The sequence below is a fragment of the Tachysurus vachellii genome, chromosome 8 (assembly GCF_030014155.1).
Source record: "Tachysurus vachellii isolate PV-2020 chromosome 8, HZAU_Pvac_v1, whole genome shotgun sequence".
NCBI lineage: Eukaryota > Metazoa > Chordata > Actinopteri > Siluriformes > Bagridae > Tachysurus > Tachysurus vachellii.
This window is the reverse complement of record NC_083467.1, coordinates 11,244,002-11,271,258: the sequence shown is the minus strand read 5'-3', so window position 1 is coordinate 11,271,258 and position 27,257 is coordinate 11,244,002. Positions and strand designations below refer to the sequence as shown.

Below are 27,257 nucleotides of genomic sequence, written 5' to 3'. Positions count from 1 at the left end.
CCAAATCACCAGCTATTTGTTTCCTCCTGAACTATACAGGTTACCTCATACTGTCTCACTCTGAATCCAAAAGAAATACATAAAATATTTCAACTGTTAAAATGATCTCACACCTCAATATTCTGCTGTTTCTTCATCCATGTACTCTTCCTCACTGATTTCAATGTGCGTATGATCCCCAGGTTTAGACAATTATATTAAACTTTTCATGCCAGTCAGTTTTTTCGTTAATGTGGACATATTATTTTGGTTAGACACTAGAACAATATTTATTTTTTTTTGAATTGATATTTTCTTGATCATAAATGAATGCAATGCTCTGAAGTGTGTTGAAACAGCAATCCACCTTCAAAATAAGGGCCAGAAATCCATTTCACCACCTAATGAGATTTCTATTTGTGCAAATGAGATCTTTACCTATACCACACAATCCAGTCTTGTGGATATTTATTTATTCCTTTACGTGTAACCAATAAGAACAAATCAGTTGTGGGAACTAAAAGCCATCTCACCCTGAAAATTAAAATCATTTTTTATTTTAAAAAGTAGAGTCCTGTTTTCGCCACAGGCAAGTAAATGAAAATCCATTCAAACTCATTTAGATGTTTTTTCCAATAAAATGACCAGTTTATTTACATAATAATCCAGAAATAGCACTTTTCAATATAGCTACGCCTCACACATGGTCAGATCATCTCTTCAGAGCTGTGCTGCTCTTTTACATTATCTTCCTTTCATGCTCTAGGTTTATCTTTCAAAACACGATCCGTTAAACACCCAAAATCTCTATATTCTTAATAAATAAAACTGATTTAAAAGGGTGAAGCAGATAAAGCGCTTTATAAACCACAAGGTACAGGGCTTTAATTCTCCTGTGATATGTAGCAATTTGTAGGCAATAGACTATAAGGCAATTATTTCTGTTAAAAAACACTAAGCCTAAACTGTTTGTTCCCTCTTCTCTTTGTATAGAGAAGTACCTAATAAACCTGTCTAATTGCTCTTTTCTTTGTCCATTATCATACGTTTTTTGGTACATTTGCACTACTGTATGTGTCTCATTGTTACACATTTTGTTGAATGACCCTATAAAATAAAGAAAAATGAGCTTAAATACACTGAATTATCAAAGCCAGGAGGTTGTTCAGCTTGACGACGTCATAACAAATGCTCTCATGCTTCTAAACACCTTCCTGCTTTTAAAAGGTCGTATCAGCATTACTTAATACTTAACTATAATTTGCAAAATATATATAGAGAGTAAAGGGGAATTCCTTTTAATTCTATTATATTTCAGGACCTCTCTGGGAACTTGGGGTTATTCAGAGGATTTTTCCATTTCGATCAAGGCTAACAAAATCATAAATAAATGCAAGTGTCAATTTTATTGTTCTTGCCCTTATGGCAATTATTAATAAAATATTTGACTGAATTTTAATCACATTTTATATGTCTAACCAAAAGTGATGTGATGTAAGCAGAACTGAGAATAGGTCATAATTTACTCATATTGCAGTGTCCTGATTTCACAAATTTACTGAAGGTGCATTGCTTCATATCTTCTCCAAATATCCATTGCAGTAATTATCAGCTGTAATATAGCCAAGAAACCAATGGTCAGATTTTGACATTGTTAGATGAAGGTAGAACCTAGCACCTTATTTTATAAGAGGATTCGTTAGCATTTATCATTAAATTCATTAAAAAACATAAATTCATTCAAGAGTCAAATGCTATGAGCTGTTGTAAATATGTATTAACCATTGATAAAATAGACAGTTGAACTCATGGTATTTTGTTCCTAATAATTTAATTTCTCTACTATTTTTCCTTTTGGACGGACGTTTAAAGTGTGTTTTTTTTTTTTTTTTTAAAAGTAATGATGTAGAATAGAAAGGGTTAATAGATAGAAAATAAAGTGTTGTTCCTTTCCCATTCTCTCTCTTCTTTCTAAGGTTAAGATGAATTATTTTCTTTAGCCGTTCTCTGTAAAGCTTGCAAGTCACCTTGTCTATGAGACTATGTCCTACTTGTTTTTTTATGTTCTCCTTGTTCTCCTTTTTCTACTTTTTCCCAGTATCCCGTTCACTCCATACCTCTGTTTCTCTTTCACCATAATGTTTGTCTCACTCCATCCCCACACACATACACCCAATCTCTCTCTCTCTCTCTCTCTTTCTTTCACATCTTTCTGTACCTGATAGAAGAAGTCCACAAGTGCAGGCTGACAGGCAGGGGAGCGTACGGTCTCCATGGCGACCCCTTCTTGCAGACATTCCTGCTGTTCTTGCTGGAAGAGCAGCTCTGTGGTGTATTGCTGAATCCGCTCATTTACCATGTTTACGCACAACTACACAGGGGAAACACACATGCACACACATTAACGAACATCTCTGATGCACAAAGAAAAGCCTATTAGCACTACGGTGCATTCATTAGTGAATAAACCGTGTGCACACTGCTCTGTACTGTGTTGTCAACTTTACACGAGTGTATGACAAACAGTAAGACTGACCCCCGGGTCTCGCCGTAGGTTCGGCTATTGCACTTTCCAGAGCTCATAGAGGTTAATTACTGCTACCTACAGGATGACAGGCAAGCTCACATGGCACTAATTAATGAGCTCAGCATGTTAGCTCCTTATAAATCACCACACAAACACGCTCACGCATACAGCAGTCACGTAATACATAGCCAGGATTTGTGAGAGGATTTGTTGCCTATTAGCTCAATGTAATGAGAATTATCAGCTAATTAAAACAGAGGCTAATTAATGTACATGGTGTTTCGGAGTGGGTGGGGTAGAAGTGTCGAACATTAAATGCACGGTATTCCCTAAATACCTGCTGCCATCAATCCCTGTCAATCACATCCTCTCACACACACCTTTTCCATATCAGAGCCCCCTCATTTCTCTGGATCTCTGCCCCTAAAAGGTCAGAACACTGATTCCCTCAGAGGAAATGAACAAATGACCTGTTACTACCTCTCACACACATCATCACATAGGGATCACCCAAGGGATCATGGGTAATAGGCTGTTCAATGCCGTTGCTCCTTTACCCCATCCAGGCTGAGACGCACATACACACGCAGCCTGAGCAATATGTTTGGAGGGGTTTGTACTGGGTTTTGTAAGTTGTCCCTTTGTCCTAATATGTTTCCTGTGGTTACATACCTTTCACACCTCTCAAAAACATGCTGCCAGGCAAACTAGCCACTGTAAATTGTTTGTAGGTGTGAAGGAGTGTACATATGTGTGTATGTGAGATGCTCTTTAATAGACTGAAGATGAATGAATCTTAAAAAAATACTGACCATTTTTCAATAATAAAGGAGACAGCATTTTCTATACAGAACTAAACATTTCTATACAGCAGAAACAGCAAAAAAAAATACATTTAAATAACACTTAGAATTAATAGTTAGCTATTAAATAGAAGCTACTTATATCCTGAGAGGCCTACCTTCAAATTTTGACAGTGCCACAGCTTTATGAAAGAGCACCTTATAAATTTGTTTACACACCAAACATTCCCTCTCAGTAAGTTATCATTTCCCCTCAGAGCCATAGATGGTGTTTAGTGGCATCCCATTCCCGAATGTGGCTTCCTATATAACATACATTATTAATGCTTTATTACCATAGATTTCCACCAACGCTAGTACGTCTATGAAACCTTTACTACTATAGCGGTCAGAGTCTAACAGACACAAACACACACAAAGAGCAGAGGGCTCTAGGCTGCTGAATTATAGAGACCCCTTTTACAGATTCCCTAGAGACAGATCAGTATGTTGAAGCACAGCAGGCTTGGTGTAACTATCTCAGCAATCTACCAGACCTTTCAGCCTGCTCTTATTTGGGGCTTCTATCCCCAGTGACACACACACAAACGCACGTGCACACACAAGCGCACACACACACATACATACACGAGCGCAAGCACAAACAAGGCAAACAATGCAATCATTCAGTGCTAAATCATGGTTGTCGATTTAGAGACCAAATCTGGACGTGTGTGCGAGACTCCTTTGTGTCTGGTGGTGCAGGGTCAACTGAGTGCAGCGAAGGGTCATGCCAGCACAGACCGAAAAATACACTCACACACAACCGTCTGAACTCTGCATTACAAACCGTCGCACTCTATATTCAGATAACCACGCTGTCGCTTGTGGTATTGTTCAACCCTGAACTTTTAGCCCCAGAAAAAACGCTCTACAATACAACACCACCACTAATCAAAGAGTTACTCACTCGTCATGTAGCTAGACATCTGTGTCAGCCATCACCTCTACAAACATAACAGGCAGAAACTTTAAACAAAATCTTTATCACATTAGGTAGCATATACTTAAATCAATGACTCGTATGAGAATGTTTATGCAATCGTCCAAATTTCCAACAGACCTTAGGAACTGAATTTATACAATAGAGGACATAAATTTGTGTGAAACTCTCACACACTCACTCATTTTCTACCGCTTATCCGAACTACCTCGGGTCAAGGGGAGCCTGTGCCTATCTCAGGCGTCATCGGGCATCAAGGCAGGATACACCCTGGACGGAGTGCCAACCCATCGCAGGGCACACACACACTCTCATTCACTCACGCAATCACACACTACGGACAATTTTCCAGAGATGCCAATCAACCTACCATGCATGTCTTTGGACCGGGGGAGGAAACCGGAGTACCCGGAGGAAACCCCCGAGGCACGGGGAGAACATGCAAACTCCACACACACAAGGCGGAGGCGGGAATCGAACCCCCAACCCTGGAGGTGTGAGGCGAATGTGCTAACCACTAAGCCACCGTGCCCCCCTTGTGTGAAACAATTTATGTTTATTTACTAGTTTATGATTTCGATCAAAGTCCATGGAGGAATCAGTCGACTTTATTGACGAAGAAAGTTCAAAATAGACTATAGATTAGAAGACAGAAAATACAGACTTTATTATTTCAGAGAGTGTAAATCTACACACTACTCGGTTCAGAAGAGTCCCATTAAACAATGTATTTAAGTTAATTTATTATATATGTAGAAGGGAAGAGGCACACTGTGGCACCAGGATGTCAAAGATAGATTAGTGCTCTGGTCTGAGGCGGCACATCAGCTCTACAACAAACCCAAGCTGTACCAACTGACTCGCAAAAACTAGACGTAGGACAAGAAAGAAGAGGCTGCATGCAGTCTGGCTTCTACAAGGTAATAAACCTGAACGGGAAGAGCCGTGTACGGCCTAATGAGACCATAGTGATGATATATGTCTTGCAAACTACAGCTACTTATATGTGAACAAATAACAGTTTGTATGAGAAGGCTTTCAGAACTTAGAATAGATTTTTTTTTTAATACTCTCACAAATAAAACAAAATTCAACATCTATGTCCACATCCACCCTCCCTTTCTCATCCATAAAAGAATCAAAAACCCATAGCACTCATCCTCACCTGTTCAAAGTTATTCTTTTGAAATCTCTCAAAGCCAAAAATGTCCAGGATGCTGATCTCAAGTGAGGGGTCTCTGAAACACACAGAGGAAGAGACACATTTCACACACATATGAACATATGAAAATATATATATATATATTTTCATATGTTCATATGAGAGAGAGAGAGAAAGAGAGAGAGAGAGAGAGAGAGAGAGAGAAAGAGGGGGGGGAGATACAATAACCAGCTAATCATGGATGACTGTGTGGATGTGGAAGTGGATGTGGAAGTTCAGTGCTTGCTGTGAATGAACATGAATGAATATGTTTAATTTATGTGTGTGCTTGCTTTGTGGGTGAGCAAGAAAATACGAGTTGTGGGACTTTCAACATGTGACAGTCTGTGAAATTGTGTCCTCATAGCTATTAAAATTCCGCAGCATACTTTAACAGGAATTGCATGCTATTAAAACCTCAATAAGTAGCATTCAGTACTAAATACATTGCTGCTTAAATCCTTTGTGTGCTCTGTGTGACTGTTATGCAAATCCACCTGAAGTGTATGCTAATGTGTGTACATTTTGCAGTAGGGAAAAAAAAAAAAAAAAAATATATATATATATATATATATATATATATATATATATATATATATATATATATATATATATATATATATGATAGACAAAGTGAATAAAGCAGTCGGTGCTTACATAGTCGGTGCTTACACGGCCATACCAGGAGATATTTTAGCGGTAGTGAGATACCATATACAAAGTGACAGGGTAGTGATAAGGAAAGTCCCGGTGACATTGTAGTGGTTAAGGGGGCAAGGCCATCAGTGCAGATAACCCAACCACGCAAGTCAACAAGCATTATGTATGTTATGCAAACTATTGTAAAACTTCACCTTCACTTACTGGTATGATTGATGCTATCGATGGAACGGAGGCTGTTCTGCCAACGTCATGCTGACAGTGTGTTGTTCCTGCATACTTTACAGTTGAGGAACTGCTAAAGACTAGCTAAGGATGCTGAGCTGTTATTGAATTCGGCAGGTACTGTGGCATTGTACAGAGCAGCACAATTCAAACAAAGACAAATGCTTTAACACTATTTTTTTCTGAATTTATTTGAAATCTCCTTTTTAAATTGAGTTGCACTTATTATCTTACAATTATCTTATTCTGGCTATTCATCCACATAAGAATAGTTCAGTAAAAGCATTCCATAGACATTTCATCATTTCTGAATTCCTGGAATGGACAGAGGACTTGAACACATTCACAATAAAACCTACCCAAGGCTTTCATCTTGACCTTGGAGATAAGAGTTAATGTTGTTGATTAGAACGCTGAAGAGTCGTCCGTACAGAGCTTTAATCAGGAGGTCTCTGTATTGGTTGGACATTTCCACCGTGTGGCGCCGTGTGATGACATCACCTGCATGGAAGCAGAAATGACAGGATTAATTGTCTCAGCACTTTGGAATGTAAAGTTCAGTGGTATTGATATGCTGATGAGTAAATAATTTACATTACATAACACTCTACGCAATGTCTAAGGTTTTTGAAATCAACAATCATCAAGCACAAACTAGTCATTTAAAAATAAATTAACTTTTTATATTGTGCAAAAGCCAGACAGGGCTGAATGATCACTTGCACACACACACACACACACACACACACATATACACACATACACACATACACACACACAAACACACAGTTTATTACAGGAGTATTCAACTAATATGTGTAGTTGTCTAGCCATATAAAATTGCTTACGAATGTCTGGATAAGCAACTAACATCACTGGATAGCAATTTACTGCTTTGCCGTTTGTGATGAGCTCATGCTTGTAAATAATTCACATCAATTCGAAGTGGTTATGATTTTTTCTTTTCTTTTTGCATCGCCACTTCAGGTTACAACTTTTTGACTAAAGCCACAGACTCAGACATTTTTAAATTAAAGCAGAAAATAAACACATACTTTTTTGGTAAAGTCTTTAAACACTTTTCTCTTTTTTCAGTCCCAGAAAAAAAAAAAAACATTCCTTCTTCTTTCTCTAAGATACCTTCAGCTAAATCATTTATATAAATACTTGTGATTGGCCACATCAGATGATCTACAACACAAGCCAAGCTGGCTCAAATAAAAAAAAAACTACTATGAACTCTTAAACAGTTTTGTCGTACGTCGATCCATCCTGCGACAGTATTTTTCTTCTGCTTGGTTCAAGCCATTGAAATACTATATTTGAACCCAGACTGTAATTTTGCAGCTCTTTTATTACGTGAACAATTTTGGCAATTTATACGTTGGCAACTTTGTGGACATGTTAGTACATACTGTAGTAGTGATTAGCTACACTAGCATGCTAATCACTTCCTGAAACGTGTATGTGTTAGCAAGAGACAATAGGAGCACAGAAATCCAGACACTATGAGGAATTGAAACAGAGGCTCTTAGACAGAAATGTGTGTAATTTTAGGCAGTAGGTCAGGGTGTTCGATGAATTACAGCACGTTGTCAGCTGAATTGGGTTAAAAGCCAGACGGTCATGTGAACCTTATAGACTGTATTAGCAGTAACGTTCATCAACATGGTAAGCAGTTGCTTTATCTGCGATGTCTATGAATCGAGAAGGCATTTGTCCAGCCTAGCTGATTGTGCCAAACTGAAGTCCGCTAGTCATTAGTGTGGTCTATTTGGGAGCCTGCCTAAGGCACACTCCATTGATAACTTTCTGACTGGGTCTCTGGCCAGTGTAGCCAGTGTGGTTTCTCAATGATTGACTTACTGGGTGGTGCAGTCCTGAGATTCCATTCACAACAAGCATCGCATTGATAGGAAAAACACTGAGTGCATATGCATTAATGAAAAGCAAAGGCTAGGGATTTACATTGCGGTTCTTTTCCGTAACATTGCTTTACTCGTTATTTATCATGAACAAACCTTCAAATTCAGCATAAGGTAAGTATAAAGAAATGAACAACTATATTACATAAAGTGTGGTTGAATGCTAACTAAATATTGTCCAATAAAAACTCACCTATTTGACGTATTACCGAGTGAAGCCTTATATTAGTGATGTACTAGCTCCTGGACTTTTGCCGATATCAATTATATGTCATGTACACTACATATCAACTAAATTATGTTAATCCAAACATATAAACAGTTACAATTCTGACACTGTGATTAGAGCATGGATAAGTTTAAAATGTCAAAATAAACATGTTTGTAATACTTAGCATTTACTCCATTCAGAAGCTATATACATTACTGCACAGTGGAATTCTTTTCTTCGCATATCCCAACCTAGGAGGTTGGGGTAGGAGCACAGAGACAGCTATGATTCAGCACCCCTGGAGCAGAGAGTCAAGAAGCTTTGATTCAAGTCAACAGGGTTAAGAGGCTTGCTTAATTGCCCAACAGTAGTAGCGCTGGTGTTTGAACTCGGACTTGCCGATCAACAACACAGAGCCTTAACCATTTGAGCCGCCACCAATGCCCCTAAATTTAGGAGATCGTGTGTTTCCTTCCTGATGATGCTACAGGCATCAAGCTGTGCTCGGTAAGTGGGAGGAATTAAATTATTGTTGGCCAATCGTGTGCAACGGTGAGCTCATGAATGAGAAAGAGGGAAGGTAAAGCTTTCCTCTGAGCATGCTCAGCTGCTATGTAGTGCATAATGAGAAGCAATTCCAAAAGATACATTTACTATCTCTGAGGAATTGGCAAAATGACCAAATTGGGAGAAAATTACATAAATCGGCTAAATGACACAGCTGGCTTGGTTAAGTGGACTTTATGCCATAATCTCAAATGCTTACACTTCCTCAGTTTAAATAACACCACCTGGTATTGTTTTTTTTATTTTAAAAACAATGATTTTACACCAATAAAATTATCCTGCATGCTGACTTACCATACAGTCTGGTCATGAAAACGCAGGACAACCATTTGCTGTATTGTACATTATTACATCCTTGTATCAAATGGCAGGCTGAGATGTATTAGAAACATTTAACCTGCTGAAAGTCAACATATAGGAAGTTTGTGATGCTAAACCAAACCAATTATTGTAGAATCACTGCGAAACACTTCATGCGATAACTTCATTTCTACAGAGTAAAATCATCCAATACAATATCTGTAGTTCATATAATACAGGGGATACAGTAAATAGTTGCCTTGTGTCACAGTGGCTGACTACTGTATGTTTTGGCATATGCTGTGTGTTGCTGAAATGCAGTTCACACCTTTGAAATACTGAACATCAGAAGTGAGAGCAGCTCCCAGATCCTCCGGGTTCACCTGCAGCATTCCCGCTACTGCAAACACACAAAGATACACTTCCTTATCCACAGACACTAGCACATGCTGTCAACAAGGAGAAATGAAAAACACGTTTCTTTACTTGTGTGTCTCTACAACAGTCAGGAGCAGGTAAAGCCAAACACTGAGCCCCTGTGTTAAGACTAGCAAGTCCCAGCTGACCTGCTGTGCTTCCTGCCACCGAGCAGTACATAGCATCTCTTTCTTAGTGTTACCTTCACCCTAGAGAGTGCTCCTGCCAGCTCAGCTTGAATGTGTGTGTGACTTTGAGTGGTTGTATGTGTTCTTTTATGTTTAGTCTCCTAGTACATATGAAGTCATGCACTGTTAATTGTGGCCACTATTTGTGTGTTTTGTGTGTGTGTGACACAGAAAGAGAGTGAGCACATGCTGACTTTACTTGTTTACTATAGCACATGTCCATACTGTAGTATGTGTCATGTTATGTAAAAAAGAGGGCAAAGAGTAGCCAAGCTGTGCTGCTTCGTCACTTGTCAGGACTCAGAAAAACAGCTGACTCACTCACTGTGTGTGTTACTGCTTGTGTTCGCATATGTGTGTTTGTGTGTGTGTTTGTGTGAGAAGCAGGAAAAGAGAGTTCAGGGCAGGTAAGAGCAATTGACACAGCAGTGCAATCATGTGTAAAAGTGGCTTGTGTGTGTGTATGTGTGTGTGTGCTAGTTTTCCACTGCATACTGAGTGGTCTTATTAAGCCTCAGCAGTATTGAGGTAAACATGTCAGGATGGTGGGGGTGTGTCCTAGCTCTCAGTGCATAACCTTCTCTCTCTCCCTCCCTAGATAGTGGAAGTGAATTTAGGGAGTTTGTGCCCTCTGCTGGCCTACAAGTGCCTCATGTGTTGCTCCACATGAGTGCTACAAACACATACAATCACCTCGTTCTAAAAGCTGCAGGTCAGACACGAGAGCCGTGTCAGCATCTGTCAGGGCTGTGAAACGCAGCTCCCCCAGGTGGAGCATCGCTGATAGTATGACAAACAGATTCTCCACTTCCTGTGAAACACAAACACATAGAACAGTCTGTATGTATTTCAGTGTCACATAATATTCACATTACTCTTGGTACGGTACAATGGAACAATACAACTACAACATGAGTTTCTTACAGTTCTCTTTAACTGTGTAATGAGTATCGATGTCCTGCAAACACTTTGCTCTGCAGCTCCATGTTACTCAGTTCTAGCATGAAGGATGCAGGTTGAGATATTAACAGTTTTCACACTGTAAAGAACGTGACAGTGTGTGATTTGACAGTGACACTGTGAGTCTCCACAACACCACATGAAGACTGCAAAATTCTCCAGAACATATCTTCAACATAACACATACTGTGCAAAAAAATTAAATAAAATAGCTAGTAAATTGGAGGCTTTTGTAAGAATGTTTGTAGCCTGAAACATATGTTAACTGGTAGAATATCAGTTCAAAGTGTATTGAACGTGTTTAAGAAACAAACAACTTTGACCTGACTTACTAACGACTGGGTTACACTAAGAATAGATAATAGGCATAAAGATCTCGTCAGAAAATCCTCACAATTAAGACTGACTTGATTTAAGATGAGTTTTTGTTGTTTTAATCACTGTTAAATTACAATGAATAGATTTTTTTTTCATAATGACATAGCACTAGAGAAGGTTTAACAGACTCTTACTTTAATGTTTAAACGTTTAAAAGAAGAAGAAGTAAGGACACCTGTGATTTTTTTCTTCATTGCGCAATCATACTTCTCCAGCTGCAGAGGTCAAATGGTCTCAAGAACATCGTAAACATCACGTAAAATATCTCCTGACGTTCTAGCATTCTATCAAATTTGACAGTTTCTGAGGAAAAACTCACATGCAAAAACAAAGTAAATCTTCTCTTGAATTATGAGCAGTGAGGACATCAATGATTTGTCCGTTTTTGGAAGATGGGATTTCTGGACAAGTGGAAAAGCTGAGAACAGCAAATAAAAGGATAATAGTCTGAGTGTGTCAGGAAAAGGAGGTCCATTAGAATATGGTGGGGTGGTGTGGGGTGTTGCTGTGATGAGATGAAGGAACAATCCCTATTTAATGAAGGAGATTTAGAAGACTTCTTGATAGGATTAGCACACTTTCTGTTTGTAGAACTGGTGTGTGTGTGTGTGTTAGAGAAAGAGAGAGAGAGAGAGAGAGAGAGAGAGAGAGAGAGAGAGAGTTTGAACAGGGGTAAACCAGGACATTAGTCTGAACTCATGATGTGAGAACACTCTGCCCTCTGATACCATAAGTACTTGTATTTTAAAAGCACACTTGTCCTTTGTGGGTTTCTTCTCTCTGTCCATACCTTTGAGCTCTGCAAGATGCTCTTAACAAGCTCCACAGAAGCCATTAAAACTGCCTCTTAAAGCAAGATAGAATCACTTTCTTAAGATATTTAGAAACCAAACACATTGCACACTGTATTCTAGGCTACACATCATAAACTTAACATTCAACTTAAGTCCCTGGGTGACTCTTTCTATACCTCTAAACACCTTCTTATACACCAGTTTCTCCTTTCTGTCTCAGCACCATCTGCTTATTTGTCCAGCAGTGTATTCTTACGGTCCTTAACGATTTCAATCATAACCTCACAATGAGATTTAGTTTATTAGCACCTACATTCGTAAACCTAATAAACTACAACTACAAATACCTGTACACCCATACATATGCCCTTATAAACCGGCATCCCTGTGTAAGCTCGGGTTGAGGTTGTTGTGGCTACGCAGTAAAATGTGCTCTGTGGGTTGTGTGTTATTAGCTGGTAAGTCATCAGGCTGCAGACGTACGGGAATGAGCTGTAAAGACTAGCATTACTGTGCTGTTCCTCTAAAACTCTATAATACAGCATAAGACTGTGTCTAGAGCTCCTGCCAACGCCCAAGGCTACTCTCCCTGCCACATACACATAAACACACACTCATACTCCGATTGATGTATTATAGAGAAAACAAAATTCATCGTACTAACATCACAAAATTTTCTTGAATTTACCATCATACTTTACTGAGAAACATAGCAAAACAATAGCGTTTTTGCTTACTCAAAACACACACATAAATTATCCCTCAATAAACCACACACACACAGTATACATGTCTATATGTTAAAACCTTATAACGGGTGTCATTGAGCTAAACGATAAATGTTTATCAAAATGGTTTGCTTATATATTAAATTAATAAGAAACTGTCTTATTCTTCTTTTCAGGTAGAGGGATGAGTGAGTGATACGTCTAGAACTGAATGAAGTTTAAACATTAAACATTCATCAATAGTGACAAAAATAACAAGAGATGTCATTTGGTGGGACTCAAGGTTGTGTAAAGTTCTTAATGTTCCGACAGCTGTAGTGGTAAATGAAAAAGAAATGGCATTAGAGTAAATGCCTAAGTGGATAATATACTTCTAGTAAGACTTCCATTGCAAACGTATAATACAGTAACTGTAGCTGAAAAGTCATGCTATAGAGTTGTGTCTGTAATAAGTTATAGAACATATTCGCTCGTTTGGATGCAAATGTAAACAAGAAAGCATGCAGGTGATTCTTCCTGCCTCTGGAGGTTATTCAGGGTGCAGTGATGTAGTGTTCACTCTCGTTTTACATAAATATTTAAAGACATTTCTCAGCAACTGCTTTTAAACTTGCAGTGTAGAGAGACTAAATGGGTGTACTGCACTTTTCCCAAGCAAATGTGGTGAAATCCTCGTCTGTAATCACGCATAAGCAACACGTTCAGGAAACGGAGATTAGATTGAAAAGCCTTGAGGTGTTCCCTTTCGATAACTGGCAGAAAAAGTGGACAAATTGAATTTGTGAACTTGTATTGGCCTTGAAAGCCTAACTTTGTGTGTGTGTGTATGTGTGTGTGTGTGTGTGTGTTGCACATTATTACTTATTATTTGTTAAAACTGACCATGGACTCACCTTCTAATCTAGAGCCTTTCTCCTTCTCTGTCTATCTGAGTGTGCCTCTCTCTCTCACTCTCTCTCTTTCACACACAGACACACACACATGAACACACACCCACACACACCTACTCAAACTCATACAGTCACACAAGCCCAGGGTTTTGAGCTCACAAATGGAATCTGCACAACTTAACACCCTTTTGTAAAAAGTGGGAAAAAAAGAAACTCTACAAATGAAGTAAACATATGTAAGCATTAGTGATCAATGCTTGAGACTACTGTACCGATTTGTTAAATCCAAGGGCACGCAGGGCATGTTTCAGCTCTGACAGCTTCTCTCTGCTCCGCTCAGTGTTTGTTGCGGCGGCTTCAGCAGTTGTCACTGAGCTCGGGTACCTACACGCAAACACACACATATAAAACACACTGTACTCTTGTGCTGTGTGTCAGGCTGTGAGACTCCTTCATAGGTCTTGATAAAAAGATTAATTATGACTTATCTACAGTATTTACAGTGGAGTCATCACACACTGAGACTCACTCAAGACTTCAAGTATTTGCTAAAACACACAGACAATATCTATGTTCAATAATACTCAAAGCTATTGACATACTATATATTTAAGTTAAACGAATGCAATCCTTAACCAAATCCTCACTGCAGATATCTGACATTTACATTCTCATGCTTATTTTTACAAATCAAGCTCAAAAGAAAATTCATAAGCTGTTTGTGTGTGTGTGTGTTTGTGTGATTTCTCATTTTACACAAATCTTTACACAACACAGCGCCATTACCCTGTCATACATGTGCTATTACACCACGCGGTGCTATTACCCTGTCGTACGTGTTGTTACATTACACGATGATGTTAGCCTGTCATAAATGTGTTCTACCAAACCACACGGCGCTGATATACTGTCGAACACGTGCTATTACATTACACGATGCTAATACCCTGTTGTACATGTGCTATTACACATGGCACTATTGCCATTTCGTCGATGTGTACAGTAATTACACCACATGGTGCTACTACCCTGTCATACATGTGCTATTACACAACATAGCACTATTACCCTGTCGCATATGTGCTATTACATTACACGGTGCTATTACCCTTTCGTACATGTTCTATTACACAACACGACACTATTACACTGTTGTACATGTGCTATTAAATCACACGATGCTATTACCCTGTTGTAAATATGCTATTACACAACGCAGCACTATTACCCTGTCGTACATGTGCTATTACCCTTTCATACATGCGCTATTACATTAGATGGCACTATTACCCTTTCATACATGTGCTATTACACCATGTGGTGCTATTACCCTGTTGTACATGTGCTACTACACCACATGGCACAATTACCCTCTCGTACATTTGCTAATACACCACATGGCGCTATTACGCTTTAACCATGTGTTATTACACCACGCGGTGCTATTACACTGTCGTAGATGTGCGAATACATTAAACGGTGATAATATGCTGTCGTACATGCTATTAAATTACACTGTTATTACATATGTTACTACATTACACTTATTTACATTACATAAGTGCATGTGCTATTACACCACGCGGCGCTACTACCCTGTCGCAGATGTGTAATTGCATTACACAATGCTATTATGCTGTGTAATTATGCCATGCAATGCTATTACATGACATGGCGCTATTACTTTGTCGTAAATGTGTCGTAAATGTGCTATTACACCACACGGTGCTATTTCCCTGTAGTACATGTGCTATAACACCACACAATGCTATTAATCTGTCATATATGTGTTATTACACCATGCAGCACTACTACCCTTTTGCATATGTGCTATTACATTACATGGTTTTGTTATGCTGTCGTATATGTGTAATTACGCCCCATGGCACTATTACCATCTTGTACATGTGCTATTACATGACACGGCACTATTACCCTGTTGTAAATGTGCTATTACACCAAGCAGCACTATTAAGTTGTCACAAATGTGCTATTACACCACGCAGTGCTATTACCCAGTCGTACTTGTGCTATTACATTACATGGTACTATTACGCTGTCGTACATGTGTGATTACAGCACGCGGCATCATTACTCTTTTGTATATGCACCAGGAGGTGCTATTAACCTGTTGTACATGTGCTATTACAGCATGCGGCCTTATAACCCTCTTGTACATGTGCTATTACATGACATGGCACTATTACCCTGTCGTAAATGTGCTATTACACCACACGGTGCTATTACCCTGTCATAACTATGTTATTACATGACACGGCGCTATTACCCTGTCGTAAAAGTGCTATTACACCACGCAGCACAATTACCCTGTCGTAAATGTGCTATTACACCATCATAACTATGCTATTACATTACAAGGTGCTATTATGCGCTCATACATGTGCTATTACATGACACAGCGCTATTACCCTGTCATAAAAGTGCTATTACACCACGCAGCACAATTACCCTGTCGTAAATGTGCTATTACACCGTCATAACTATGCTATTACATTACATGCCGCTATTACCCTGTCATACATGTGCTATTACACCAAGCAATGCTATTAACCTGTTGTAACTGTGATATTACATTACATGGAGCTATTAGCCTGTTGTACATGTTATATTACACCACGCAGCACTATTAACCTGTTGTACATGTGCTATTACAACTTGCGGCACTATTACGCTGTTGTACATGTGCTATTACAACTTGCGGCACTATTACCCTGATGTACATGTGCAATTACACCATGCAGCACTACTACCCTGTCGCAGATGTGCTATTACATTGCACAGTGCTATTACCCTCAACACTATTACCCTCTTGTGCATGTGTTATTACACGACACAAAGCTATTACCCTGTCGTAAATGTGCTATTACAGCATGTGGCACTATTACCCTGTCGTACATGTGCTATTACATTACATGGCGATATTACCCTGTCATACATGTGCTATTACACCACACAGCGCTATTAACCTGTCGTACATGTGCTATTACAGCCAGCGGCACTATTACACTGTCGTAAATGTGCTATTACAAAATGCAGTACTATTACCCTGTTGTACATGTGCTATTACTCCACATGACACTATTACTCTGTCGTAAATGTGCTATTACAGCATGTGGCACTATTACCCTGTTGTACATGTGTTATTACATTACATGGCACTATTACCCTGTCATACATGTGCTATTACACCACACAGCGCTATTAACCTGTCGTACATGTGCTATTACTCCAAATGACACTATTACTCTGTTGTACATGCGCTATTACACCAAGCGGCGCATTACCCTGTTGATGGAGTTGTTTACCTGTGAGTTCTAATATGGTCTAGGTTCAGGTTGTTCTTCTCCTCATCTGAAAGCCCCTCAGCCATCAAATAGAAGATGTTGAAGTTCTGTTGCTCTCGGTTTGTGTGGACCAACTGAGTCTTCTCCAGCATGTAGGTGTAGACACGTGCTGCTCACATAAATAAATAAATAAATAAATAAATAAATAAATATTTTTTTTTCGCACACATTGTGAAAATTAAATCCCTTAAAAAAATCAAGCAAGAAAAAAAAGAAATTCAGGAAATGTAGGGAAATTAGAGGGAAATGTGAAGCCTTGCTGATCAGTGAGTGGAGTGATGATGCCCTCTGTAGGTGAACCAACTCAAAACACTTAAACTGGACATGTCACTCTGAACACCTTCACTTAGTGTCTCTCCAAATCACATCTAAATACAATTACTACTACTGCACAATGTAAAACTGATTAGTTAAATCTTTAAATGTACCAAACACAGACCTCTGAGCAGAGTCCTTCTTTTCTCGTTGTACTGCAGGGAGAGCAGCTTAATAAAGCGACTCCCGTTAGCGTTCATAGGCGTCTTAGCATGGCCGAAAGCTTCTAGGATAGAGTTCACCTGAAAGAATAATATCAGACTGAAACCAATCTTAAACATGATTTAAAATTGACAATTATTTCAAATGAATTCTTTTACTGTTTATCAAGTATGAATTGTATGAAAAATTATATAAACTGACGTAACATTCTTTATGGTTTCATCATCAAATTTGTTTTGATGTTAAAATTCCTCATTGATAAAATTCATCCAAATTTCCATTCTGAACAAGTCACAACAAACATGCTGATGGACACTGTGCAATATTTTCACCACAAGAGATCACAAAGACACCGCTTATGATGAAAACTCCCCAAATCTTAGAAGATAAAGAACAGACTTTATTTCATTCAGTGAATAGTTTATACTCTGCTAAAGGCTATTAGCTTTAATGTGTCTGCAGAGACCATAGATATAGCTTGATCCTCCATCATCCACTAACCCGCCAAGTTCAGCGATATAAATCTTCAGGAAAACTCAGGACAAAAACAGAGGAACAAAAAGACTCACATGCTTCATGCGAAGTTCCAAAGCGAATCCTTTCGGACATGAACGAGTGGCGAGGTGCTTCATGATGTGCTTACAGGCCTCAGATTTGCCAGAGCCACTCTCGCCGCTGTAAATAAAGCAGAGAGACAAAGGCGCATGATATCTGTGTAGCTGGTACAGCACTACTGATACTGAAAGTGGACATCTGATCTCAGCCGATTCCCTTCGCTGTGGTACCACATCCCGACCGTCTGCACTACACTCTGATTATTTCTGTCATTCCTCAAACATCCTCTCTTTCTTAAATCCACACACTGTTAACAATCTTACCAAGTGATCATATATTGATTCCAGTCATGTTTGCTATATCTATTATTACTTCCCGTATATTTCTGCATATCTATTATTTCTTATTGTCATATTACAATAAACCAAACATAAGATTATTAAGTCAAATTCTAGGCATGTTTTCCTTATATCTAGACACATTTCAATTTTATTTATTCTACTGGCAGATTTTCTTCTGTGTATAAAGCAATGCTTAAAAGTAGCCACATACTGTGATCTGCACATAGAACAAGAACATTTAAAGCTTAAAAATAGACAAATATGTCTAGAAATAGATTTGTTCATCTTAGATTTGGTTTCTAAGGATACACTATTCAATTCAATTTAAATTGATTTCTATGGCGGTTTTAACAATGGACATATATAGTAAAGAAATATAGTATAAAAAGTTTAATATTATACAAAGATGAATATACAAAAGTTCATGATTAATATTAGGATTATATTTAAATGTGTTTGTATTTATCTCCAATGAGCAAGTCTGAGGTGACTGTTGCATGAAAAAAAAACCCTTAGATAGAAGAGGAAGAAACCTTGAGAGTAACCCGACTCAAAAGGGAACCTCATCCTCATTTGGGTGACACTGGAGGATGTGACTATAAATTATTATAAACAATGGAGAAGGTTATTACGAATAATGTACTAGATCATGACTACATACAAAATGTTATTAAAAGATATGAGCTTGCTAATATGTCATTGTTTGCAGTGCATCTTGTAGTGTACTATAGTTACTAGATGGCACTAGTGAGCAAGGCAAAGATGAGAGCAGCCTTTTTCTCAGAACTTTACACCACATGACTTTAACATTTAAAACCTCACTTCCCTGCTGTCCTGCCTACTCCTTCACCAACATGTCCTTATATATCCTGTTGACATTAAAGTCAATACAATGACTTATATACACACTCATCTTGTTTGGAGAGCTGTTGTTTTAAATAGAATTCAAGATTTCATTTAATAATTTTTGCTGTCTCACAGCTCTAGGATCCCTGATTCGATCCCTGAGATCCAGTTATTGTCTGGGTGTCCAAAAACATGCTGGCAAGTGAAGCGGCTACTCGAAATTGCTCTTAGGTGTGAACAAGTGTGTGAACGTGTACAGTCATCCAGTCCAGGGAGTATTCCCTACTTTGTGCAAAGCTTTAGTGATAAATGCCTGATGCACCATGACATCGACAAGGACCAGCATAAAGTGGTTACTGAAGATGAATAAATGTACGTGTTAATGCTGTAGAGACAGATATGATTTTTATATAATACTCATGTGGATAAAATTCTGAGACAGATGGAGAGAAAGAGAGAGAGTGGGGGGTCGAGAGAGAGAATGAGCCCCAGTCCTCACAGATGGATTTTTTCATTAGTGCCTTCTACTGTTCATTTTCTGGAGGATGATGCCCCAGTTATTTCTCCTCCCTCTTCTATTTCTTTTGTGAAATGATTTCTAGGCTATATTTGAACTCAAGGGCAAAATGCACTTCGCCACCCTGTGTGTGTGTGTGTGTGTGTGTGTGTGTGTGTGTGTGTGTGTAAGTGCACCTACCCGTTTCTGCATGTTTGGCCCTACAATCTCTAAAGTGTAGCTAGCAGCACTGGTCTCCTCTCACCCAAGAGAAACTAGTGTACATGGGAGCACTATGTCTATGTGATGGATTACCCGTGCAGTAAGGACATTAAAACAGTTGCCAGATCCTCTCTACCTCAGCAAAATGTGCTGCCAGTGAACACAGAGTTAAATTGCAAATAAGGATTTAATTGCAATCAAAAGTGGCCTTGGCCCAGAAGCAGACAGAGGGCAAGCCGTGGTGACGCTCCCACATGCATTAATCTCTCCATGAACATTTAGCAGGTCCGGATTTACACGCAGTCCCCGAGAACATTAATCTCTCTGCATGCACCTAACACGGACCGCTTCAGAATGGTTTTAAGCAAAAGACAATGACTTGTCACACATGTTTTTACACAACTCATTTACATGATCAGGCATAAAATCTGATCAGTCTACACACACACACACACACACACACCTCCAGTTGCTCCCATGGGTAAAATAAAAAAATTCACGAGTTAATAATGGCAATAAAGCTAAAGCATACAAAACATTAAACTCATTATTCCTTATAACTCATCAGATGTACTGACAATTTTATTTTTAAGTTAATATTTTGAATCATCAGAACTCCCAACATGCCAGCCAGGCACAAATTTAGATACGTCTAGAACATTTTCAAGAGGAAACAAGAAGGTCACAAAATGTACATAAAATACACTGATATACGCTGTCCCCCTGCATTCTCATCAAAACCTCTAAATTGTGTGTGAGTAGAACTGCTTTAATAGTTTTACTATAAAATTAGAAAAATAATCGTTTTTGAAAGCTAATGTAAAATAATACTCAGTGAATTTAATGATTTATAAGGACTTTAATTTTGTAATTTAACGACCTTGAATAAAATAATACAGCGCACAGGTAACAATTTTCCTTTTTTTAATCTGGAAACTTATTCTGAAAATCAAAACACACGGATTTTGGAGGGAAAGCAGTTTGAGTATATTACCATTAGATGGCGATGTTCCATGCAAATCTCTGTAACTCGGAAAGAAGTATAACTTGGATTCTAGTTGGATTTACTACAGCAGCGGAAATGATGTGATCCTTATCTGATTATCAGAGAGGATGCTTTAAACAAAAGTAGCCCTTTTCAAGCATTATGAATTATTTCATTCCTTTCTTAAGAGATAACACAAAATAATTTCACACTAAACACTTGTTAACAACGATGAGGATTGGAGGAGGAATGAAAAAGCGACTAGCCACCGGTTTAGGTGAGGGCGAGACATGTGCAGGGGTTGAGTTGTACCTTATGATGAAACACTGAGGGCGTCGCTCCTGCAACATCATGTGAAATGCTCGCTCAGCTGAGGAGAAGATATGAGGAGGGAGAGAGGAACAGAGGCGACCACTGGAGCTCAGATACAACTGACTGACCTGAAAAGAGCAAGCATGCGAGAGAGAGAGACAGACAGAGGATTATATACATGTAAAAAATATATATTATACGTGTGTGTGTGTGTGTGTGTGTGTGTGTGTGTGTGTGTGTGTGTGTGTGTGTGAGTACACAAACGTGAATTTTATCCCCATTCACCCCATTGAGGAAGCTGAGATCTCATTACTCGCTTTCATGGAGACTCAGCATGCACACACTGAGGACACCAGAAGGACACACAGATAATGTAAAAAATAAATAAATAAATAAATGAATAAGTTTGAGAGCGCGCTAGAGGGAATGAAGGAGAACGTGCAGCTTAGTTCAAGAGAGAAAAAAACAAGTTCAAGAGGAGTTGTTAAATAGAGCAATTAAATGCTGAACCTGTAATAAAAAAGCAAAACATCCCTGAGACAAAGATGTGTGCTATGAAGTTTCAGGCCAAAGTTATTTATTACAGCAGATAAAAGACAGCAATACAGGCTGTAAGACTGATGTGGACCAGAGACGTCGAGGTTAGCGGAATAGATGTGTTGGAATACGGAAAGAAATTTAAGACGATGTAGCATCACTCTGTATTGAATAAGAGAAGATGTTACAACAGACCAGATGATGAGACATACTGTACTGCATTTCTGCCTCTGTGTGTAAGACTGTACTCCAGAAGCTCAGAAGGAGGCACTTAGGAGAAGCCATGCCTGAAATGAATGTGACACTCAGGGCCATTGAGGGCAGATTCCCCGCCCACAGACCAAGCTGGACCTTTATGCATGCTTGTGATTGTGTGTGACCAGGCCCCGTTCTAAAGTGCATAATTAAAGTGTTAAAATTAAACAGATGGCCATGCTGTCATCTTTTATTTCTCCTCTCACTGAGCAGGGTCTGATGAGCACACACTGTCTGTCAATACAGGGACAGATGCATCCACAGACAGGGCCAATTGTGTTTCTTTTATGAGGGTGAAGATGAAGAGTAAAGGTGGCTTATAAAAAAAGAGAGACTGATCAGATAAAAAAAAAAATAAAGTGTGTGATACATGTCAAGTCAAGTCAAGTAGATATTATTGTCATTTCAACCATATATAGCTGTCGCAGTACACAGTGAAATGAGACAACGTTTCTTCAGGATCATGGTGCTACATCAAAACAAAGACAGAGCTATAAGGACTTAGTAAGTTCATCCTAGCCAGAGGTGAGAGTAAGTCACTCATGTGCAAGTCACAAGTAAGTCTCAGGTCATGACTGTCAAGTCAAAGTCAAGTCGAGTCTTTTTTTAATATTTGTCAAGCAAGTCTCAAGTCTCAAATTTGCGACTTAAGTCTGACTCGAGTCAAGTCGAGTCCCCCATCTCTGAATCATTTAACTGAAGTCCGAGTCAACTCTCAAGTCATGAATGTCAAGTCAAAGTCAAGTCGAGTCTTTTGTAAGTATTTGTCAAGCAAGTTTCAAGTCTCAAATTTGCGACTCGAGTCCCCCATCTCTGGTCCTAGCCACATAAAGTGCAACTGTGCAACCTGGTGCAAACAGTGCAGGACAAGACAAAAAGACAGTGCAGGACAAAAAACAGTGCAAAAATAAAATACAAGACATTACACTAAAGACAATACACAAAAACAGCGCCAAACCAGTGTATATACTGTTTGTTCAATCAACATGCAGAGATACTGGGATGAACACATTAGTATTATAGCAGCAGTTACATGAGGTATTGTAATGTATTGTGCAAAACAGCAATCAACTGAAATGTGAAAGACAGCATGTGCAAAGAGCGAAAACACCAGCATGTAAACCGTTTGATGGATGCATGTGAGTGTCGGAGGGCCTTGTGAAGAGGAGGGCAGTATATCACTGACGGGAAAAGTATGAATTATTAATTGTATAATCAAGGCATCTTTTTTCTTCATGCACAAAGCTTTTGATAGACTTAACATCAGTTACAGGACTGTTCAGAACAAACACTCTGCAAGAGAAAGTACTTACAAGATTAGAGTAGATGGGCAGACCTTTGTTGGGGTTTATGAGAAGGAGAATGTGACCGATGTAAGTCTGTAAAACAGAGAAAAATTCAGGTCATGAGAAAAATTTGAAGTAAAATAACAAAGCAAATAAACATACAAAGCATAGAGTTCTATCAGCAATTGAATTCTGGATGGTCAACTGAACACTCAGCTTTGTGATGTCATTCATAAGACTTGACACTTTATTTGAATGACTTTTAAAATAGTCCAAAAAGTTGTCTCACTCTCACTTACTGTAGCTCTGACTTTGAGACTCAACATCGACTTGAACGCTATCACCAAATGTTCCATATTGTGTGCAAATAGCCTAGATATGTTTGACTGCTAATTAGCTGGTCCATGGTCTGTCTGTATGGTGCATAACAACAAGCTATCCAGCTGTGAATTCTTTGGGAACTATTTTCCTTGTCAGAGCACATATAAACGACATATTTTTCCCATATTGTGTCTGAAATGTCCACAATTCAATAATAATTTCTATACAGAACAGTTGTATATCAGCAATATGACACTCGCAATCATGCTGTTGTATTGATTCTCTTCAGCTGTGATGATATTCAGTATAACAGCACTCATGCTTGTGTAATATAGCTAAATTTAATAATGTTACTATAACATAAAGTCATTAGAGTCCCATTTATGAATTATATGAGCAGAAATCCCAGATATCCCATTTAGACATTGGGTTGGACTTGGAGATGAGAGTCGCTGACACTCTAAACATGACATGAACTTGATCAAAAGTGACTGGCTTAAATCCATTATTTTGCTTGCATGATTAACAACATTGAGGAGGATGTAAGCAGACTATCTTTACCCAAATAAAAAAATGTCTGTGGACAGAATGCTAATCTCAAATAGTAATGTTTGAGGGCACACTCTGGAGAAAACATACAAATGCACTAGATGCACAATCAAGTCGTCTATTTTACCATGAGGTTACATTTGTAATGGAAATGGAAATGTTCTTCTTTGTTACTTCTGTTTGTTAGTAACATCCCTGTCCATGTCAACAATACTCTCTATTCTCCTTGTACTGTAATAATGACTATTCTCTCTCACTCTCTCTCTCTCTCTCTCTCTCTCACTCTCTCTCTTTTTTCTCTCTGTCTCTCTCTTCTCTCTCTCTCTCTCTCTCTCTCTCTTTTTTCTCTCTGTCTCTCTCTGTCTCTCTCTTCTCTCTCTCTCTCTCTCCTCTCTCTCTCCCTCTCCCTCTCTCCCTCTCTCTCATGCACTCCTTCCACAGACCCAGTGCAGAGGCTTCATTAGGCTCTATACACCAGCATGAAAATAGCGGCAGCTATTAGGCATTGATTTGGCTCCAGTCATCAGCCAGCACAGTCTTCAGTCTCCCACTGAGAGTGAGCTAGTGGCCAGGCATTACCGACTGCCCGGAACCACTGATAGCAGAGCTACTCAAACAATCTGTACCACAGACAGAGAAAAAAGTACACGGGACATTGATTTCTTGCATTAATCAAAACTCCACTGAGTCACACAGAGAATAAACTGTTTGAGAATGTGTGAAGAATTACTATATATGCTTGCTTGTGTGTGTGTGTGTGTGTGTGTGTGTGTGTGTGTGTGTGTGTGTGTGTGTGAATGAGGATGAATAAGACTGTCCTATTTAATAAAATAAATAAGTGCACACAACTGATTCATATGCTTAGTGGCCCGCCGACAGCCACTATGTGTAAAAATGTACACAATGAAAATAAACTATATAAAGTTAAAATTTACAAGAAAAAAAAATCTTATAAATTATATATTATTTATAAAAAATAAAACAACAACAACAACAATAATAATAATAATAATAATAATAATAATAATAATAATAATAATAATAATAATAATTTGTAGCAGCTTCTTTTAACTTTTTAGCTGAACAAGGGCTAATAATAGACATTTAAACACTCAGGACTATGCCTATTTGTAGCTGAGTAACCCAAAAAAACACAAACAAAAAATGGAGCCCCTTAGCTTCTCTCCAGAGTGTCTGGCCAGTGCATAGAGGAGCCTAAAGGGCTGCCATGCACGCACCAGGGTCTGGCAAGGCTACAGTCAAGCCTTGGCTGAGCCCAAAATCTCAAAGCAGAGTGAGAGTGTCAGTGAGTGTGTTCTAGCTGTTGGCAAGCCCACAACCATGAGGTGAAGCATACTGAGCCCAATGGTTCAGACAGAGATCAAAATGTGCACTGAAGGCAAGCATCCAGACCTTCTTCCCTTCCAGCTATCCCAAGAGAAAAGAGGAGGGGAATTTTTCTAAAGTCATGCCTTAAGTGCAGGCCTGCACATGGGATTAGACTCAGTGTGAGCATCTTTTCTAAGAAAAGCCAGCTGAAATACACTGCAGAGCTTCAGAAAGAACGAGAAATCAATATTATATACAGGGTACAGAGGATGCAGCTTCAAACTACTTCAGGTACTGCCTACAGAGTGTGTCTGCGTGAACTTACATAGATCTGGTTGTTACCAAAGCGTTTCTGCATCTCGTACAGAAGGCTGCTGTCCGTCAGCTCACTCAGAGAGGCCAGGTCGTCGTTTGGCGCTGGAGGCATTAACTTCACCTGATGGGAAACATGATTAGAGTAGCTTAAATCTGGAACCTACCGTATAATCACGATGTGCTTCGCCACTTCCTCTCCTCCTAGCATTTGCTTAATCACACTACATTATTTTTCCCACAGTACTGTACCAATTTACGGTTTGAAAATATAAAGATGTGTAGTGAAACATTCCCAAAATGTCCTGCAGCCTCTCTAGTGAGCACTGTGAGACTCTCTTATCATTTCCACCATTTCCTACAGGTCAGAGGTCAACCTCTGTGTGAGTATTAGGGTAGCCACCATGGTGTACACACAATCCACTAGATCATGACTCACCAGCTAAACTATGACACATAACACACATTTTGCAGTCCAATAGTGTAGACTAGCTCACTGCATTAATCTAAATTCCAGTCAAGTGTGTCTCGGTCCAGTTCTACTAGATACAGGACATTTGTCTTAGCCCCTGATTGTCAAGAAGACAAATGAACAGAACAGCTGTGGATAGTGTCTGAATTCCTGTTATCTAGTTTTCTCTACCTGTTCCAGTTTGCTAGTGGTGCTGGGGTAGGGACCATCCGGTCCGTTGTCCTGGGACGACTGACGTGCCAGTGCTCCTCCTGCGTCCCGAAACATAATGTCCTTCTCCAGCAGACTGTCCCTCTTCGAAATTGGCAATGCAATAGGTGTTCTACAGGAAATATACTGTATGTATCACATATCCATATCAATAGTTCTTGTGTATCTCCAGAGAAAAGCAAAAAGCACTGAATAAGAGAGAAAGCGAATGAGGAATTTTTTTATATATTTCACTCACAGAAGTGCTTGAACATATGGCAAGATGCCAAACTCAGATGACCGTCTGTACAGGATTATAATCAGATCACTATCACTACAGTGACCCTTATTTATCAAAGTGTGCTTGAATCTAATCTTAAATCTCAGGAAATAAATCTCACATTTTTCTTTTTAGTTCATCAATGCTTAAAAATGCTTTAGCAGGTAAATCATCAACATAAATAACAACAATTATATAGCAAGCAGCATAATACTATAGTACATTATGCAGTGTAGTATAAAACGCTCACACTAGAAGATTGTGTCATGTTCATGTAGCTATAAGTTTGTAAAAGTGAATCAGAATACACAGATGTGGATCATAATGTTGAATAATAAGCGCATGTGTATACTTTTGGTGCGGTAGATCACAACATAAGGACACTAGGTATAC

General features: G+C 38.9%; 1 protein-coding gene across 1 annotated transcript in view; it reads right to left on the bottom strand.

Annotated features, from left to right (window-relative positions):
- Positions 1–27,257, bottom strand: part of myo16 (myosin XVI) — a 105,124-nt gene that overhangs the window by 28,322 nt on the left and 49,545 nt on the right. Inside the window, exons 10-22 of the mRNA XM_060876247.1 lie at positions 26,567–26,717; positions 25,937–26,047; positions 23,440–23,505; positions 21,335–21,462; positions 18,147–18,252; positions 17,540–17,657; positions 17,062–17,209; positions 14,008–14,119; positions 10,679–10,796; positions 9,709–9,780; positions 6,737–6,878; positions 5,457–5,529; positions 2,198–2,350 (exon numbers count right to left, since the gene is read on the bottom strand). Of these exons, the coding sequence (XP_060732230.1) occupies positions 2,198–2,350; positions 5,457–5,529; positions 6,737–6,878; positions 9,709–9,780; positions 10,679–10,796; positions 14,008–14,119; positions 17,062–17,209; positions 17,540–17,657; positions 18,147–18,252; positions 21,335–21,462; positions 23,440–23,505; positions 25,937–26,047; positions 26,567–26,717 (1,498 nt within the window). The remainder of the gene's footprint in view (positions 1–2,197; positions 2,351–5,456; positions 5,530–6,736; positions 6,879–9,708; positions 9,781–10,678; positions 10,797–14,007; positions 14,120–17,061; positions 17,210–17,539; positions 17,658–18,146; positions 18,253–21,334; positions 21,463–23,439; positions 23,506–25,936; positions 26,048–26,566; positions 26,718–27,257) is intronic.